Source organism: Medicago truncatula, chromosome 8 (assembly GCF_003473485.1).
Source record: "Medicago truncatula cultivar Jemalong A17 chromosome 8, MtrunA17r5.0-ANR, whole genome shotgun sequence".
Classification (NCBI taxonomy): Eukaryota; Viridiplantae; Streptophyta; class Magnoliopsida; order Fabales; family Fabaceae; genus Medicago; species Medicago truncatula.
This window is the reverse complement of record NC_053049.1, coordinates 42585467-42603900: the sequence shown is the minus strand read 5'-3', so window position 1 is coordinate 42603900 and position 18434 is coordinate 42585467. Positions and strand designations below refer to the sequence as shown.

The 18434-nt window shown below is 33.8% G+C and overlaps 2 protein-coding genes across 3 annotated transcripts; one reads left to right on the top strand and one right to left on the bottom strand.

Moving 5' to 3' along the window:
* Positions 1–1420: 1420 nt before the first annotated feature.
* LOC11427449 (glucan endo-1,3-beta-glucosidase 8) lies at positions 1421–3260 on the bottom strand. The gene is made up of 2 exons (XM_024773126.1): positions 2935–3260; positions 1421–2528 (listed from the first exon to the last, which is right to left on the bottom strand). The coding sequence occupies exons 1-2, from the start codon at positions 3258–3260 to the stop codon at positions 1421–1423; spliced, it is 1434 nt and encodes a 477-aa protein (XP_024628894.1).
* Positions 3261–6203: 2943 nt separating this feature from the next.
* Positions 6204–18356, top strand: LOC11439952 (RNA cytidine acetyltransferase 1). 2 transcript variants are annotated; one of them, XM_003630075.4, is made up of 27 exons: positions 6204–6326; positions 6427–6536; positions 6807–6898; positions 7013–7184; positions 7285–7407; positions 7823–7996; positions 8974–9084; positions 9189–9322; positions 9411–9504; positions 10365–10460; positions 10597–10733; positions 10917–11008; positions 11517–11640; positions 11726–11813; positions 11905–12004; positions 12093–12145; positions 12342–12518; positions 12613–12650; positions 14134–14227; positions 15046–15225; positions 15317–15425; positions 15515–15584; positions 15864–16011; positions 16568–16696; positions 17087–17212; positions 17428–17493; positions 17615–18356. In XM_003630075.4, exons 2-27 carry the CDS (start codon positions 6432–6434, stop codon positions 17870–17872), a joined length of 3090 nt encoding a protein of 1029 aa, XP_003630123.2. In that variant the 5' UTR covers positions 6204–6326; positions 6427–6431; the 3' UTR covers positions 17873–18356. The 2 variants fall into 2 exon arrangements, with proteins under 2 accessions (XP_003630123.2, XP_024629454.1); XM_024773686.2 differs by lacking the exon at positions 6204–6326 and having other exon boundaries at positions 6336–6536.
* The last annotated feature ends 78 nt before the right edge of the window (positions 18357–18434 follow it).

Below are 18434 nucleotides of genomic sequence, written 5' to 3'. Positions count from 1 at the left end.
CCGTCGCTAAAACCTTTCATCGCCGATGGAGATAAATTAATGTTTTTGGTGTTGTTTTCTTCGCTGAAACCCTTGTCCCTGTTAGGTTTCACTTCCCTACTTAACAAAATGGGTTAATTAAGTTTTTAGTTGCTATAATTATTCACAGTTTTGTTTTTAGTCCTTACAAAAGAAAATCACACTTTTTAGTCCCCGTGACATTTCCTTTAAGCATTTTAGGGACTAAAAGTGCTGATGGAAAAATTTTATAGGGACTAAAAAGTGTGATTTTATTTTGTAGGGACTAAAAACAAAATTATGAATATTTATAAGGACCATTTACTTAATTAACCCTAACAAAATTCAATAAAAATTTAAGAAATATACTTTAAAGTACGATCAAAACCCAGGTTATGAATTGTATTTTGAATTCGTCAACGACGGTAGACAGCAGAGAAAAAGAGCTGATGGTGGTGGGTTGAAGTGGTGTGCAGAAGCGCAGGGTAGGAGGAGGATAGGTAAAAAAGGCCAGCACTCTTCTTTTGTTCTCTCTCTTTCACTGATTTTCTATTATTTATTTTTTTTTAAAGTAGGTATCTCATGTTAGCTAGATGACATTAGCTTCACAATGTCGCAGAAGTGCTACCCGTAAAATAAACATATTAGTACTATTCTTCTTCTTCTAAATGATATATATCCATCCTCATTTCTGGGCATATACTTGCAAGAAAAAAGTTTTAACAAGTTTGTAAAAAAATGTAAAATGTTAGAATTGATTCAACTTCAATGTTAAAGCTACAAATCTTGTTTTAGCTTAGTGGATAAAGCAACTTACATTACACCATAAGTTTGGTTGGAGATAAGCAACCTTGGGAATAAGGTTCGGTTCCTCTTAATTAGAACCACGCATCCTAAAAATATAAGTTAAATACCACTTTGGTCTCTTAATTTATATAAGTTAATGCAACTTTGTTCTTTAATGATTAAATATGATGGCATGTTTTCATAAGTGAATGGACGAATCTACAATAAATTACACAAATCAAGGGACCAAATTGGTGATTTAAAATGATCAAACTGGACTTTTAAATTTTTTATTTATTTTTTCTCAGAAACGACTTTTAAAATAAATTAAAGGACTAAAATGGTTAGTGGTATTTAAGCCTAAAAATATGGTTAAATCATGTTTAACCATTGTAAACTTTAAGGTTTATAGTTCACATGTGGAATCAAAGAAGCGTGAAAATGTTTTTTTTTTTTTTTAATATAACTATTTATTTTGAGCTACATGTTATAATTTCTAAGTTAAAGTCAACGCTTCGTCAAAAAAAAAAAACAGTTTAAATCAATGCTAGAGGTAAAGTGGAGTAATATTGAAAGGTAGAACACTGCATATAAACTACTCAAATCTATCATCATTAATCATGTCCACATGCATACTTTATATAAATGTAAGGAAAATCATTACAAGCCCAATCAAAAGGATTCTGACCGTATGAATTCCTCCTTGAAGCATGGTTCCACCACTATAGATTTCTATAGGAAACAAGCAAGTTCCATTTGACGGGTCTTGTGTTACAATAGTGGCAGTTCCATCAAAACTACATGCCTCCACACTTTGTTCGTTCATTTGAAAGTATTGATTGTAAGCATATGAAGTATTACCACGCACATCCAAATTTCCACAAGAACAACCAATACATAAGCTTGTACAATCACCAACTGCACAAGCGTAACCCAATGGTCCATAAACCGAACTCAAGTTCTTTACCTCTTTACTCAAAACACACCATTTATGGTCTAAATAACGAACTCCTTTGGCTCCGATAGGCAATTTATCTTGTCCTTTGCCAGAAAAATCAATAGGAAACTTAGGTTTTCCATCATAACGAAAAATCCCCCAATGACGTTCAAAGTCCCCTGGTGCAACACTCTTCAAATTCTCATCAACAAGAGAAAATAAATACACCTTCATAGGCCCTGGACGAAGTGGTGAACCTTTTTTGTTTGCCATTTTCTTAAGAAAACCTTGGTAAAACCTTTTAGCAGTATTTGGATTGGCATGTCTATTACCGTCTGTTGGCCAGCCAACTTCACCAATCATAATTGACACTTTAGGGTGACCAGCTTTTTTTAACGACCAAACAAGTGTGTCAAAGTTTGCATCAAACACGTTACTATAATGTATATCATTGTCACTAATTGTTCTACTTGAACTGTCGAAAAATGCATAATCTTCAGGGAAATCATCATTTTGGTATAGACTTAGGAAAGGGTATATGTTCACTAAAAATGGTGAGTTATTTTCATCAAGAAACTTCACTATTTGCTTCATAACATCAAAAATGTCAGCACGGAAATTTCCCCCTGATGGTTTTTCTGAATTAGTGTCGTATACATCGGCATTTAAAGCTGTAGTCACCTTTATTTTATCCCCAAAACCAGCTTTATTAATGGCTTTTTGAACGTTTTCCATTGCTGGAAATGTAGTCCCTACATATGAACCATTGTAACTCTTCAAGAAAGCTTCATTACCAACTGATACGTATCTACAATAAACACGGTATTAGAGTAATAATAACACCAACAACAAATAAGGAAGAAAACAAATATGAATTGATATTACTATATATCATCTAAATTCATGGTGAAACATCAATTTAATCTTAAGATCGTATGGATTGAACAATTTAAGTCTTAATTACATAAAGATTTAAATATCGAAATGATCGTATCATATTAGTCCATACACAAGAGAACATCCGATTTAATAAGATTATTATGATTGTCGATTTCAATTATATGCAATTGTTTTTACTTTTTGTTAGTTGAAGATATAATTTAACAACCCCTCCAATTCTTCTACCATTAAAATGATGGTTCAATTTATCATATGTTTTTTAGGCACATTTTTATGATGTGTTGTACACAATAAAATATGCACGAAAGAATTACCTTATGTTGACTCCTCCATCATGCATATGTTTGGAGACATTGTGTTTAACCCAATCCTCTGCCTCATCCATGCTTTTAGATAATTTCTTCAATTGATCATTAGGAATTCCAACCATGACTTCAATATCTGTGCCAGAAAAAGCACCTAAAATCCATGGATCTGTGTCAAAAATCTTAACCATTTTAATTCCATTGTCCTTTATCATATTTACCACAATGTTAGGATCAATTGGATTAGTTGCTAACAAACCCCAATTAACACCAACACCTGGTACAGTCTGAGCTCCTTGACCACCTTGTTGTTGGCAATGAGCTAGAACAATCATCATGCAAAATGTACATAGCAGGAACTCGGTTCGAAACATGGTTGAGCTTATTCTAATTACATACATAGTGGCAAGTCAGAGTAACAAAAAAGACAAAGATGTTAATTAGTGAGTGAAAACATTGTATTGTTCATATTGAATGATCAACGATACCCAAGCTAAAATCGAGTGGTCACATGTGTTTAGTTTGATAGTGTCTAAATATAGCATTATAATAGCACTGGTTCATAAGCTACCCTTGTAACTAACATTCTAATTGTAGTTACTGTAACATGCATCTAAAATTAGTTATTCTAAAATCCAAATATATTTATACTTAAATTTACCTAGAGAAGACAATAGATACAATAATCAGACTGAGTCTCTAAAGATTACAATAACTAGTGTGCTTTACATGTTTGCTAAAGAACGTGTCACTTAATTAGATTCCCAAAGAATAAATTTACAATAAAAAAAACAAGGTGCAAAGTGACAGATCCTTTAAAAATATGAAGCACTATTATTCCCATTTAGTAAGGATCATCTTCATATTTTTCCCAGATAAACATTGCTCCAAACGTTTTAGTCACCCTTACTGGCTTATAAACAAAACAAAGGGTTCAATATTTGATAAAAAATCACAGGCATAATATATTAAAAACATCAAGGATTGCTCCTGTTTCACATCAAATTGATTGACAAAAAATGGTTGCTTTTGAGACTTGATACGGTGGTCGATGCAATGGGTGGTGGATGGACTTGTATCTGTGATGACGGTTAGGTTCATACCTCGTTGTCAAATAGTTTGGTCTGTTATTATTCCGTTTTTACACTGTCTTCTTTTTTTGCAATTTAGTTGTGGTTCGGTAAGCGGATCCGCTAGATTGTGCAAGCTCATCTGTGTGAGATTGTTTTTCTGGACAAGGATGAGTGTTTTATACTTCCTAGGGTTGATTTGTATCACCCATTTGAGTTTGTTTTTTGTCACTGGATCGATCAGGTCTATGTCCCCCAGTTCTCTGTACTATGTGCTTTTACTTTATTCTACTTAGGACATTCCACATTCATCTGCACCTCATTTGCATGAAGAAAAAATACGCATAAAACAACTACATATACCCACATAACTAAGAAAGACAATTAGAAATAAACAACATATATCATTAAACCAATCTCATAGACAACATCCTTACAACGACTTATCGGAGCATGTGACCAACGTCACAAATTTTATTTATTATCTCATTCCCCACGAGCAGTGGCGGAGGCAGAAATTTTCAATAGTGGGAGCATCAAATCAAATTCCATTTTTTTATTTTTTTATAAATGGACCTATTTATATACTTTCACATTCATAAAATGTTTGAGGATTAAAAATTGTTGATTGCTCTGAACTTCACTCTCTTTTAAAAAATGTTTCAATTATTTATTGCTAGAAATAAAATACTATAAAAATACAATTAAAACTATGTTACAATTCATACTCATGCACCATATTACATATATATAACTCATATCATATGCAATAAACCTAATTCTAATTCGTAACTACTTAATTGTGCCTTTGAAAGAAAAAAAACTTCTTTATTGGTCAGTAGCTAAATTTAGAAGGAAACAAATTATACTCACATATACCACTACTTCATTGAAAAGAATTAACTTTTTAATTTCTTAGTTTTAATTACATCGATAAAAATGGATAATGATGAAACAGGGAACATATGGGAAGAAACAAGATCCATATGGACATTTTATAGGAAATAAACTTTTTATCTTCTTAGTTTGTTGAATTTCTATTGGTGGATGTGGTCTAGTCAATGTATCAACATATATACTATTAAAAAGAAATCTCAAAAGTTTGTGCAGGCTGGTGCCCCCATACCCTTCTACTTGGCTCCGCCACTGCCCACAAGCATTGAAGCGATGTTGCCGTTTGGTTCAACGGATGAAAGGGATGCAGAGAGATTTTAATGGAGGGGGAAGGGGAGAGAAGATGTTTTAATTACGTTTGTTTTAAGTTATATTTGTATATTCCTGAAAATAAAACGATAGGAATACATATATCTATGTTTGTTACAAGTTTACAAAATTTTATTTTCGGGTATAAAACGTTCCTGAGAATAGAAAATTTTTCCCAAAGAAAAGGGTGGAAATAAAATTCATGAGTAATTTCCTATTATAATTCCTATTTTTATGGTTCCCAGAAATACTGTAGTGTTAAACAAACATCTTTTTTCTAAATATCTTGGAATAAAATTCTCATCCTTATATTAAAAAAATATTATTTTTAAGAATGAATTTAATAAACTTGAAACAAACACACATTATTGGATCAAAAGAGAGCATTGTTACTCAAATCACACATATCATAAACAAAGTCTCATCTCACTCACAAAATCATTATTTATTGCACCTAAACAATCCACTTTCACGTTAAGGCAAAAAGGTACGATAATCGTGCAACACTTTGGTAATAATAGTCAACCAATATTTATAGATTCATTTATAAACAATACAAAGAAATGCACCAACATATCATTTATAATAAATTTTATTTTCAAGTATGTATTTCTACCCTCTAAAAAAAAATACATATTATATTAAAAAACCTTTTTTGGGTGTTATATTGAAAAATGTTGAATTTAAACAACATCAAGTGTTATCTTTTGAATGTTAATTCCTCGAAAAAAAAAACTTTTGAATGTTAATCATAGTTTTAACATTTAAAATTTATTTTATTCTAACAAAAACATTTAAATATTTGATGAAAGAATAATTATTGGATAGACACAAAGTTTTTTTTTTATGAGATATATACAAAGATTTAAACTCTCTATTTGATCACACACATAAAGGACGTGACCGGATAGAAGGTCCAAAATTCTCGTGTCCACCCAAAAATTATTATGTGAAGTACTAAGGGCCGGTGTGTAAATAAATAAGGGGCTAGTAGTGTGTAAATAAATAAATGTAAAAGATGTTAGGAAAATTTAAGCTTAACCTAGCACTATAGCAGTGACGTAAACCCCTCCATAAACCCTAACTTAACAAACGAACACACCAAGTTTCTGCCGTTTTCACTCCAAGGTCTCATTATCGCTTCCTTGTCTTATAATAACTGATTTCAAATACTATTGAATCTAAACTATCGATTCTAACTTATACGATTGTTTAATTTTCGTCCCAGACAAAATGAGGAAGAAGGTGGATGAACGTATCAGAACTCTTATCGAAAATGGCGTCAAATCAAGGCATCGATCCATGTTTGTCATTATCGGTGACAAATCCCGTGATCAGGTATCGTTTTATACATATTTTCAACCATTTTTAGCTTCATAAACACCTTATACCATAAGCGCTTATCATTTAAGTGCTTATTTATATAATAAAAATTAAATTAATGTTAATTTGTTTTTGTATAAGCTTTAAAACCTGTTTTCATAAGTTCACTCGAATAATCATACAAGTGCTTATGCCAGTAGATAATTTCAATTTAAGTCAATTCAAGCAGGTCCTCCTAAGGGTGTTGCGAATTTAACTGCTTAATGCGGATTCTGTTGTATGCAGATTGTTAATCTTCATTATATGCTTAGCAAGGCTCAAATCAAATCCAGGCCAACTGTTTTATGGTGTTATAAGGAAAAGCTTGAACTAAGCAGGTTTGTTGATATAATTGATGGATGGACGATGAATCGGTGTTGTGTTGATAAACCATGATTTGTCTGTTTAAGTTTATTTGAACTTGATTAGAACATGATTTTGAATGTATGCAGTCATAGCAAAAAACGCGCCAAGCAGATGAAAAAAATGACGACTCAGGGTCTTTTGGATCCTGAGAAAGCCGATGCATTTTCATTGTTTATGATAGGCGGGGGATTAACTCATTGTTTATATAAGCATTCTGAAAGAGTTCTTGGCAACACCTTCGGGATGTGTGTTCTTCAGGTATCTTACACTTCATACTATTTCAATCACTTGTCCTTTCTAGGATGTATTTCACCCTGCAGCATAAAATAATTGGTTTTGCCTTTGTTTTTCCTTGTAGGATTTTGAGGCGTTAACACCTAATCTACTAGCAAGAACTATAGAGACAGTGGAAGGAGGAGGGTTGATTGTTTTGCTTTTGCGCTCTCTATCTTCGCTAACCAGTTTGTACACGATGGTGATGGTACGTAAGAAGATTCAGAATTCATATTCTATTCTTTAGCCCTCATTTTTTTGTTTGTAAAAAATAGTAAAATACTAATTCATTTGATTAATTATTAGAGTTATCATAGACCATGATTATATAGCCCTCTCTTTTGTTTATATCCTAAAACTGTTTTAAAGTTATAAATCAAAATAGATTTACAGCCTTATATATTTCGTCGAGGCTTCATAAAAAATATGGCCCCTATAAATAATTTAGTGTCCCAACAGAAATGAATGTGTTGTTATCATTTTCTCAGTGCTTTATATCGAAGCTTGAAAACCATAAATTTATGTTTCTACGGTTAAGTGGCTTATAAGGCTATTTTCTATTATGCTACACTTTTCTCAAAAGTATCATTCCTATCAATTTTCACACGGTTCACCGATTGCAGGATGTCCACGACAGATTTCGAACTGAATCCCACTCTCAAGCTACTGGGCGCTTTAATGAACGCTTTTTACTATCAATTGCCTCCTGTAAGGCATGCGTGGTCATGGACGATGAGCTGAATGTATTACCAATTTCATCTCACATAAGGTCGATTAAACCAGTTCCTGTTGAAGAGGTATCCTTGTTAAACCTTTAACTATTTCTTCCTTCCTTTTTTAACTGTCCGCTCTGTTTTTGGTTGCATATGGGTATCCAGATACTGTGTGTGTCTGGGGGGGGGGGGGATAGAAAGACCTACAAAAACAATGTGTTTTTGTATATTTTCCCTGGTTTTACTTATGGCTGATGTGTCTTGGTTCTGTTTTTGAAGATCACAACAAAAATAGTTCCTTTTTCCTCCCTCCGGATACTAGAGGGTGTTCTTATTTGTTGTGCTTTTAATGTATGATAATTGTTTCGTAATCTTGCTATTAATCTGATTGTGTTTGGTGTTGGATTGGGACCTTGGAGTGTGGTACTCAAGTTTTATTCTCCCCAGTGCCAATTTCAGTTGGCTAGGCTTCTACAAAAAAAAAATCTGATTTGTTTTTGATAACCGCAAAAGTTATACTTGTAAAGATGCCAGAGAGAGGAAGTAGAAAGGAAATAGAGGGGAGTAATCCTGTTATGGGATGATCTATGCAACACAGCCTCCTCATTTATATTTATATAGCACACAATTAGGTTAAGTTGTCCTAAAAAGCACATCTAGGCGCAAATCATATATTCTCAATAATTTAAACAATGTTCAATTTATGTTGCCGGTCTTTCACTGAGGTGCAAAACTCTTCACTGTAAGTGTTAGTTGCTTTCTTATTATTGAAAAACGTTATTTCAATGAATTTTCTAAGTATTGTTTTCTAATTTGTTGTGTTGCAAATTTGCAATTATGTATTTAATAGCTTCTGGTGTCACATATTCACTCTATCCTATCTCACGGCTGATTACAGTCCATGGCTTTGCAATTTTTCATATAAATCATATCAGCAAAAACAATTACTTATAAAGTGTAGATTTTTCTTTCGTCCTCCCCATTCCCTTTGTGGGTAGCCAAGCAGAATACTTGTTTGTTTGAGTTATGGTGTAATTCTATGTACTGAATTGATGCTGTAGGACTCAGAGGGACTATCAGAAGCTTATCAGGAGCTGAAGAAACTTAAAGAGGAACTAAATGGAGATTTCCCTGTTGGACCACTGATACGGAAATGTTCCACGTTGGACCAGGTAGGATTATTTACCTTTAACCTTTTCATCGCCTACCGTGGTCAGCCAAATTGGTTTTTCTATGTGGTACATGCCAGTGAATTTTATATGTATTCTATTAATAGGGAAAAGCTGTCATAACTTTCCTTGATGCAATTTTGGACAAGAAGCTTCGCAGTACTGTTGCCTTGTTGGCTGCCCGTGGCCGTGGAAAATCAGCTGCTCTTGGTTTATCAATTGCTGGAGCTATTGCTGCCGGGTACTGTGCTTTTCAGACAATAATATCTTCATGCATGATAGATAAACTAACTTTATTTCCGACCTCATTTGAAAATTATCTGGTGTAGGTATTCAAATATCTTTGTTACTGCACCCAGTCCGGAGAATTTGAAAACCTTGTTTGAGTTTATATGCAAAGGGTTTGATGTACTTGAATACAAGGTACAAGTTCTTTCACTCATTGAATAGCTATTATCATTAATCCTTTAATTAAGATAACATTTAGTTGCAAAAAGATTTACGGATGGAATGTAACTATGGTAATGGATGAGAGTAGAAAGTAATCACTGCCATTTATATTTGATTACCGAATGGTTCATTCTCATTTAAATCATAATATGGTGCACAATTGGACTAGTTTATTTTAGACAGTGTTGTAGCTATGAACCTTCTAATTAATCGAAATATTGTCACCACTAAATATATAGCAAGCTTACCTCATTCAATTAATTTTCATACATGAGAAAATCAAAAGAAAGAACCCGGACGCAGGGCACTGTCTTAGGAATATCAACTTTTATACTCCCTCCAGTCTTATATATAAGCAACAAAAAAATAAAAAAAATCACACCCTTTAAGAAAATTAAGTGATCTCATTTATTTCCCTCAAAGTTATAAAGAATACAATTGTAATTTCTAAATTACCCCTCATGGGAACTTGTTTCGTGAGAAGAAAAATAAAATAAAATCACATTAATTGAAGGGTAATTTAAGAATAGTAGCATTGAATAAGATAGAAGTAGTTGACATTTGCGTATATTCAAGACCATCAATTTTTTTGTTTTGTTGCTTATTCGAGACCAGAGGGAGTACCTTTTTACTTTGATGATCATTCAGATACATAACTGGTTACTGAGTGAGTGTTGTTTTATTTTGGGTATTTTTAGTCTCCCTTTTGCCTCATTTGTTGGGGAAAGGGGAGTAAATGGCAAAAGTACCTTTCTAAAGGACTTTTTGTCCGTTTGTGTTTAAGAAGTTGAATGGCTTTTGTTCATGAGTGCCACCGTTTCCAATGTGAATAGGAGCATGAAGATTTTGATGTGAAAAGTGTGGGTGAGTCCAAGAATGCTACTGTTGTAAGGATCAATGTTTACAAGCATCACAGACAGACCATTCAGGTAAGTTCATTGCCAATACTTCATGAATGAATATGACTCAAAAAGTGTCTTGTGATATTAAGAAACTTACTGCTGTAAGGTTACAAGTAATCATAAATGTAATTTTGGCCTTTCTTTTCATCCTAATTTCTTTCAGTATATACTGCCACACGAACATGAAAAGCTTTCGCAAGTTGAATTATTGGTTGTTGATGAAGCAGCTGCTATTCCACTGCCGACAGTGAAGTCTTTGCTTGGCCCATATCTGGTCTTCCTGTCTTCCACTGTTAATGGGTATGACTGGTGTTTGCTTTTGGTGAAACTTTCCATATATCATAACATTTTTTTAGCGATGAATTATTTTCCCTTCCGTTCCCATCTCGAGTCAAGTTTAATGTGTCAAACTCATTTTTAAAGAGCTAACTCTTGATGTTGCTTGATTAATGTAAAATTGTGTTCTTTTTTCCCCATGCAAAGTTACGAAGGAACTGGACGCTCTTTATCACTAAAACTAGTGCAGCAACTTCAAGAGAAAAGCCAAATGCCTGCTAAGAGCACGGAGGGCGCAGGTATGGTGCATTTGACTTTTTAAACTCACTTTAAATAAATAGAGTGCTTCTCATGCACTTTTCAGAATTCAAATACATTCCAAATGAATTATGGAATTAATTTCTTTGGTTTTCAATGATCCATTATATGATTGTAGTAGTTGTTTTAGAAGGTTGTTATTTTCTGATAATAGGTGTTAAGTATATATGTTGTTCATTAAAGGAAGTGAACTATAGAATTAATTTATTTGCTTTTCAATGATCCATTATATGATTGTAGTAAATTAGAGGTTATACAAAGATGGAATATATATAGGCAGAGTCGGTTGGAAAAATAATAAAGAATCTACAGCTAGGAAACAAAAATACAAATACAACTCATAAGAGATAAAACAGAAAATAATTTTTATCTGAATCCGATAATTAAGATCTGAATATAATCTAAACTAATTGAAGCTATCATTCCCATTTTGTAACAATTTTCAACAGAGGTAAATGCATGTCACTGCTAACTATTTTAAACTTTCAGGTTGTCGATTTAAGAAAATAGAACTGAGTGAATCCATCAGATATGCTCCTGGGGATCCTATTGAAAGCTGGCTTAACACATTACTTTGCTTAGATGTTTCAAATGCCATCCCTAATATTAGCAGGTTATACCAAAGCTCATTTCATACTTCTTTGGAATATGAGACCATATTTCAATCCCCATTTACGGTTGTGTTATTCTGAAATCAGGTTACCTCCAGCAAGTGAGTGTGATCTATACTATGTCAATCGGGATACTCTATTTTCCTACCACAAGGATAGTGAATTATTTTTGCAGGTAAAACAGATTCGCTGAATGATGTTGGGTGGGTTGTGATTAATATTTGCACGTATTTAAATGCTGTAACAAACTATTTGTATTCTTACAGCGAATGATGGCATTATATGTTGCATCGCATTACAAGAATTCTCCAAATGATCTGCAATTGATGGCAGATGCTCCAGCACACCACTTATTTGTGCTACTTGGTATGCTTGATTTTTCCCTCTAGTTATATATTTTTTTTGTTCATATGTTTAAATTTACAGGACTTGAATTAGAATATTTGTATGACAGGACCGGTGGATGAATCGAAGAATCAACTTCCTGATATTTTGTGTGTCATCCAGGTTTGCATATTTTGACATTACGCATAAATAATCCTCATGGCATTAGGTTGCTTTACTCTCTTTTGATAGAACCCATGGGTTTGTTTAGTTTAAGAAAATGTTAATAAGCTATCATTGATTGTAGAAACCCGTCTTTCTGTTTATCATGCTTGTCCGTTTGTTGTAACTTCCTACATTCCATAACTTCTATTCACAGGTTTGCCTTGAGGGGCAGATATCTCGTCAGTCAGCTATCCAAAGTTTGAGCCATGGTCATCAACCTTGTGGAGATCAAATACCATGGAAATTTTGTGAGCAGTTCCGAGATACAGTTTTTCCTTCACTTTCAGGTGCTCGGATTGTTCGCATTGCCACACATCCTAGTGCAATGAGGGTAACTTCTAGATTTGGCATATGGTTTTGTTTAATCCAATTCTTTCAAAGTTGTAACACGCCTCTTATCTTCCATCTTTTTTCTTTTATTTCAGCTTGGATATGGTTCTCAAGCAGTTGAGCTTTTAACACGGTGAGTGCATCTAGTTTCCTTCTTACTTAGCAATGTTCACTTTAGGTTGTGTTACTCAAGTTGTTGCAAGAGCGTTCAGTGCTCTTCAATTTCTTTAAATGAATATTGATCTGGGGTCAATATTAGTTTGCTAGCAGTTTTTTTAATGAGATTATTAGGTCAAATGAAATTGAAGATGAATGGAGAGAAGCACTTCAAATCTGATTTATAATAATAAGGGAGATCTTTTAAATTGCTCAATTTTAGAGGGATCAAACTTATTAGCCATTTATGAAGTTACGGAAAATGTGATTGAGTGGAAGCTAAGAAAAGAAACCAAAATTGTTGATAATCAATTTGATCTAATGTCTAAGAGGTCCACCATGGCAGCACTTTACTTCCCAAAGCAATAACAAAGGGATAAAAAAAAGATGTTCAGATGGTTTTCATTGATTTGGGAAAACATTTGACAAGGTGTCGCAAATGATTTGTGGAAAACCCTAGAACAGAAACGGGTTTGGATTGACTATATTCAAGCTATGAAGGATATGTACGAGAGCACCATGAATAGTGTGAGAGCACATGGCCGCGAGAATTTCCATTAACTATAAGAAATACCAACGGTCAACTTTGGGCCCATTTCATTTTACCTTAGTCTTATATGTACTTACACAACACATTCAAGAGCCGACGTGGAAATGCATGCTTTTTGCAAATGATATAGTTCCACGTGGAAGTTGAAAGATGAAATAAATAAACAAAAGGTTAAGAGGCTTGGAGACAAGCTTTAGAAACATATTGTTTTTGTTTGAGTAGAAGTAAAATAGAGTGTATGGTGTACAAGTTTAATAAAAAGGCAAAGCAGCCCTAGCTTCAAGGTTAAAATTAGATACTGTATCATACCACAAGTCACAGCATAAATATCTCGAGTCAATTGTACAAAATGACAGAAACAGAGGGAGATGTCAACAATCGGATTCATGTGGGGTGATTGAAATGGAAGAGGGCCTCAACTCAAGTGTTTTATGTGATAAAGTCAAAAAGATATTTCTCAAGCTTAAGATAAAATTTCAGGTTACAACTATAAGATTGAAATGTTGTATGAGGCGGAGTATTGGAAGGTAAAAGTGAACATGGGAACAAACTTTTATATATGTATATTCCTGTGTGATCTGATCACACAATCTCTGGATACTCCATTTTCAAGTTCAAGAAAGTAGCCTTGCGACTTCATGGGCGTAGCTTTTGGTCACATGAATAGTATCTACATTTTTGGAGTATGACTATGCATATATAATGCTCTTTACCCTCAAAATAGTGGGAGCCTCGTGCATGGTGCTACCAAAATAATATGGTTTAGCTTGTCTACAATTGTGCAGATTTCTCAGTTCCTTATTTCGTAAATATAAAATATGCTTCAACTTGGTCTGCATTTAGTCTTTAAATATATTTAAATATTAAGCAGCACATCATGTATTAATCACTTATTACATACTGTCTGCAGTTATTATGAAGGACAACTCACGTCTATCTCTGAGAATGATGTTGACGATAAGGTGCACACTCCACAAATTACAGTTACAGAAGCTGCAGAGAAGGTATGTTACTTCTAAAGTGTTTTTTTTTTTTTTTTAATTTGCTTATAATGTTCTGTTCATTTCTGTTCTGTCTCAGCAAGTTATGTATATCATATGCTATCTAAGGGTAGTATAGTTGATTAGCATCGCGACGAAGATTCAATTAGTAAAGAAAGCATTTCATAATTCTGAAATAATGTTGTGTAAGGGCAATGCTTTATAGCAGTGATTAATTGTTTATAGTTGTAGACAAATGGGAGAATTTTTTTAGGATATATGCTGCTGCCCTTTAAATGGAACAATTTTTCCTTGGCTTCTCTATGGTGTTCAGCTAATGGGATTTTTAGAGGAGTTCTTTGCAGGCAATGCAGCAGGGCTTTGCTTTCTTGATGATTTATTGTGTGTTTCCTCTTTCTTTCTTGATTCAAGGAAAAAGGATAACTTTTGCTTTTCTTTTGTTCTTTTCATCCTGTCTAGTTTTTTCTTTTTATTATTTATAAAAGAGATTAAATAAAAGAAAGAGAAGATTACAAATAGTAAGGAGGACGAAAAAGAGAGGAGTCACTGAAATGTGTATTCTGTTATTATGAGTTTACTAAGACTATATACTGAGTTCCCAGACGAGACTCTAAAATAGAGAGGTCTGGAATATTCTAATTATAGTTAAATAACAGACTCTAAGCAACAGCTTCAGCAGTCTCTGAAAATAGACAGTTTTATTATTCCCTCTGCAAATTAAGGGTGGGTGAACGTTGTTGAACACCTTGAGTTTCAGAATATCACTGTGTTTATTTTTCCAACACATGCTTTCCATTTTTATGATGCTACTATGAATTCAGGTTTCACTACTTGAAGAAAATGTAAAACCCAGAACAGATCTTCCTCATTTGCTAGTACATCTGCGTGAAAGGCGCCCGGAGAAGCTCCATTATCTCGGCGTCTCCTTTGGCCTAACCGTGGACCTCTTTCGCTTTTGGAAGAAGCATAAATTTGCTCCTTTCTACATTGGCCAGATTCCAGTTAAGCTTTATTTTTGTCTTAACCAGTGATTATGTATTTTTATTTTTTTTATAAACAATCAATTAATATATTGTTTTCTCGACCTGATAGAATAACGTGACTGGCGAGCATTCATGCATGGTCCTGAAACCCTTGAATAATGATGAAATTGAAGTTGATGAATCAAATCAGTTCGGTTTTTTTGGTCCATTTTACCAGGGTGGGTTCATCTTCCTTTGCCATTATGATCTCTATGTTCCATATTCATGCTTCATACTCTGAAATTCTGATTTAGTTTGCTATTTGTAGATTTTAGGCAAAGATTTGCTAAACTTCTGGCTTCCACTTTCCGTGGCATGGAATACAAGCTTGCTATGAGGTTAGTATTTGGTATCTGACGTGGACTATGGAATTCCTTGAGTTATAGGAGTCTACAGTTATTAACAAATAGATTATGTTTTTTTCTTTTTAAAGAACAAATAGATCATGCTGACAAGTAAGATTTTCCACCTGATTTTATCTTTCAAAATATAAGTTAGAGGAGAAAAAGTACATAACCTGCAGATGAGATATGCTCCTAAAAGGAAAATAGAACATACAAAATTTTATTCACAGTGCCTTTTATTCATAGTGCTTTTTATTTCGATAATGTATCCAGCATCATAGACCCAAAAATCAATTTTACGGAGCAAGAGCCTATCAAGACAACCGCTGACAAATTTTTGGGATCAGTTAAAGAAAATTTATCACCACATGATATGAAGCGACTAGAGGCTTATGTTGACAATCTTGCTGACTTTCATCTGGTAATTTCTCAAATGATGGATACCATTCTTTTTACTTGATGATGACCAGTCCGATACTTTTTTGGTCTTGTAAACTTGCTATGTGTACTCCACTCTTAAGTCCTAGCAGTTCTCACTCTCTCTTGATAATAGATGATTCCATTTAAAATAGAATTTCATCTTGCTTCTCCCCCTTCCCCCAAACACCCTAACTATACACGATTGTTCACTTACAGAAGTATATATCTTTTAAGTTTGTGTTATAAAACTTGATTGGATAAACTGAAATGGCCATACAAATTAAATTAATATTCACTTGTGTTTGCTTCAAGTTCATGAGCATCAATATGCGAGAATTGTGATGGACCAAAATCAGAAAATGAGATGAAGCCCTGCCTTAAGTTAAATGGCCTAAAAAATGGTTCAGGACGGTTGCCTTATGTTGTAGCATTGGACATTATGCACCGTATACAAATAACTGAAGTTGTGATGTAATAATTGCATCGAAGTTTAGGCCATTGATGTGGTGTGCTTTTAAGTATGCTCTTAACCTTTGTTTTTATTTATTTTTTGACAGATTTTAGATTTAGTTCCTGCACTTTCGCACCTGTACTTCCAAGAAAAGATTCCAGTTACATTATCACATGCTCAAGCTTGTGTGTTACTCTGCACAGGTCTGCAGAATCAGAACATTTCACACATTGAGGTCTGCTCACTAACTTGCAACATTTTTTGTTGAAATAACACAATCTTGTTTTTATCTAGCAGTTAGCACCTACCTAATATGTATTGTACAACCAAGTGACGAAGGACAACCAAATGCTGACTACCATTACTTGATTAATGTTGCAGAAAATTTTATCCTCATTCTTTTGAAATTTGTTAATTACATTGGTCAATTCATTATCATAACAAATTGTTTATTAAATCAACGAATAACTCTAAAATTCATTGCTTGATATTACAAGAGGTTTGAATAGACCATCTTTTTTTCCCATAAAGTTGAAGTATTTATTCCGTTTAATTACTTCCCTGTTGGTTCCTTTTCAAAAAATGGAACTTAATTCTCATTTGTGCAAGTACTTCTGTTTAACAGGGACAAATGGGGTTGGAAAGGCAACAAATATTGTCTCTATTTATAAAGGTTATGAAGAAATTCTACAAATATCTACATGGTCTTGCATTCAAGGAGATCGAATCAACCATGCCACGGCTGAAAGACGTAAGTTAATAATGCTTGAACATTGTGTATTGGCTTGATGTTTTCACTGAATTCTGTAGCAAGTTGAGTTAATGAAATCCTCACATGCAAGTGCTGCAGTATGTAGGGACACAAATTCTACTAATTTGCAGCAGCTTTGCTTTTTATCCTTCACTAATCTTGAGCCTGTTTTTCTTTTCCCCCTCTTTGTCGGGTTTCTTCTGTTTTGTTCCTAGATTGTCATGGAACCTCTTAGTGTTTCTGTGGATGAAGACCTCAACGATGGGGCTAAACAATTTGAGGTATGTACTTCCATCATTTGCTTTATTTTTTATAAGATCCTAAGATAATACCCATCCTTGTTTCTTTCCACATCTAATTTTTAGAAGCTCTTATCTTTAACATCACTGGATTACTGTATAGGATGATATGAAGGCAAAATCAGATTCTCTCTTCACTCCCGAATTGCTCCAGCGGTATGCCTTTGAAGACGGAGAATCTAGCTTTGACAATGCTTTGCAAAATACTGGTGGGAAAATACCCACAGGTGGTCTTGTCAGTGTAAAATCGAACCGGAAATTAAAGTCTGAAAACGAGAATGGAAGTCATAAGAGCGATAAAAAGCGGCGTATGGACAATCACAGCCATAAATCAAGTAAAAAGGAAAGGAGAAGGTCTTGACCGAGAGAAGAAGCATAGCAGAACAAGTCATGCCGATGTCAGGCATTGTTGGTCCTGGTTAGGAGTCAGAACAGCAGTAATACCGCAAAGTACATGCCCACATTGAAGAAAGGGGGAATGTCTTGCAAGATCAGATACTATATTGGATCTCCTTGTCTTGTTCTTGATGGCTTAGTGGAATCATTTTTGTTAATCTGAAGTACAGGATTCTGTTCTGCTGCTATACTTGATTTTTTTTGTTTTTAAGGCAATTCCCGTTTTTTTTTTTTTGTTTTGTTTCTTTTTCTCTCCCTTTGGTGGAGGAACTATATTATTGTTTTACACATTATTTGCAAGATAGTTCTTAGGAAACAATTTTGATTTTGATTTTTTTTTTTTTTCGAGGAAAGGAAACAATTTTGATTTGGCGATATATTCAGAGTTTTATGGTTGTATTGGAGGAGCTCTAATCCTCAACCTATCAAAATATCAGTTACGCACCATAGTTCCTTTTTTATTTTTTATTTTTTTATTTATAAAAAACTCAGGATTCAATTGATTCAAAAATCGACTAATCCGAAGG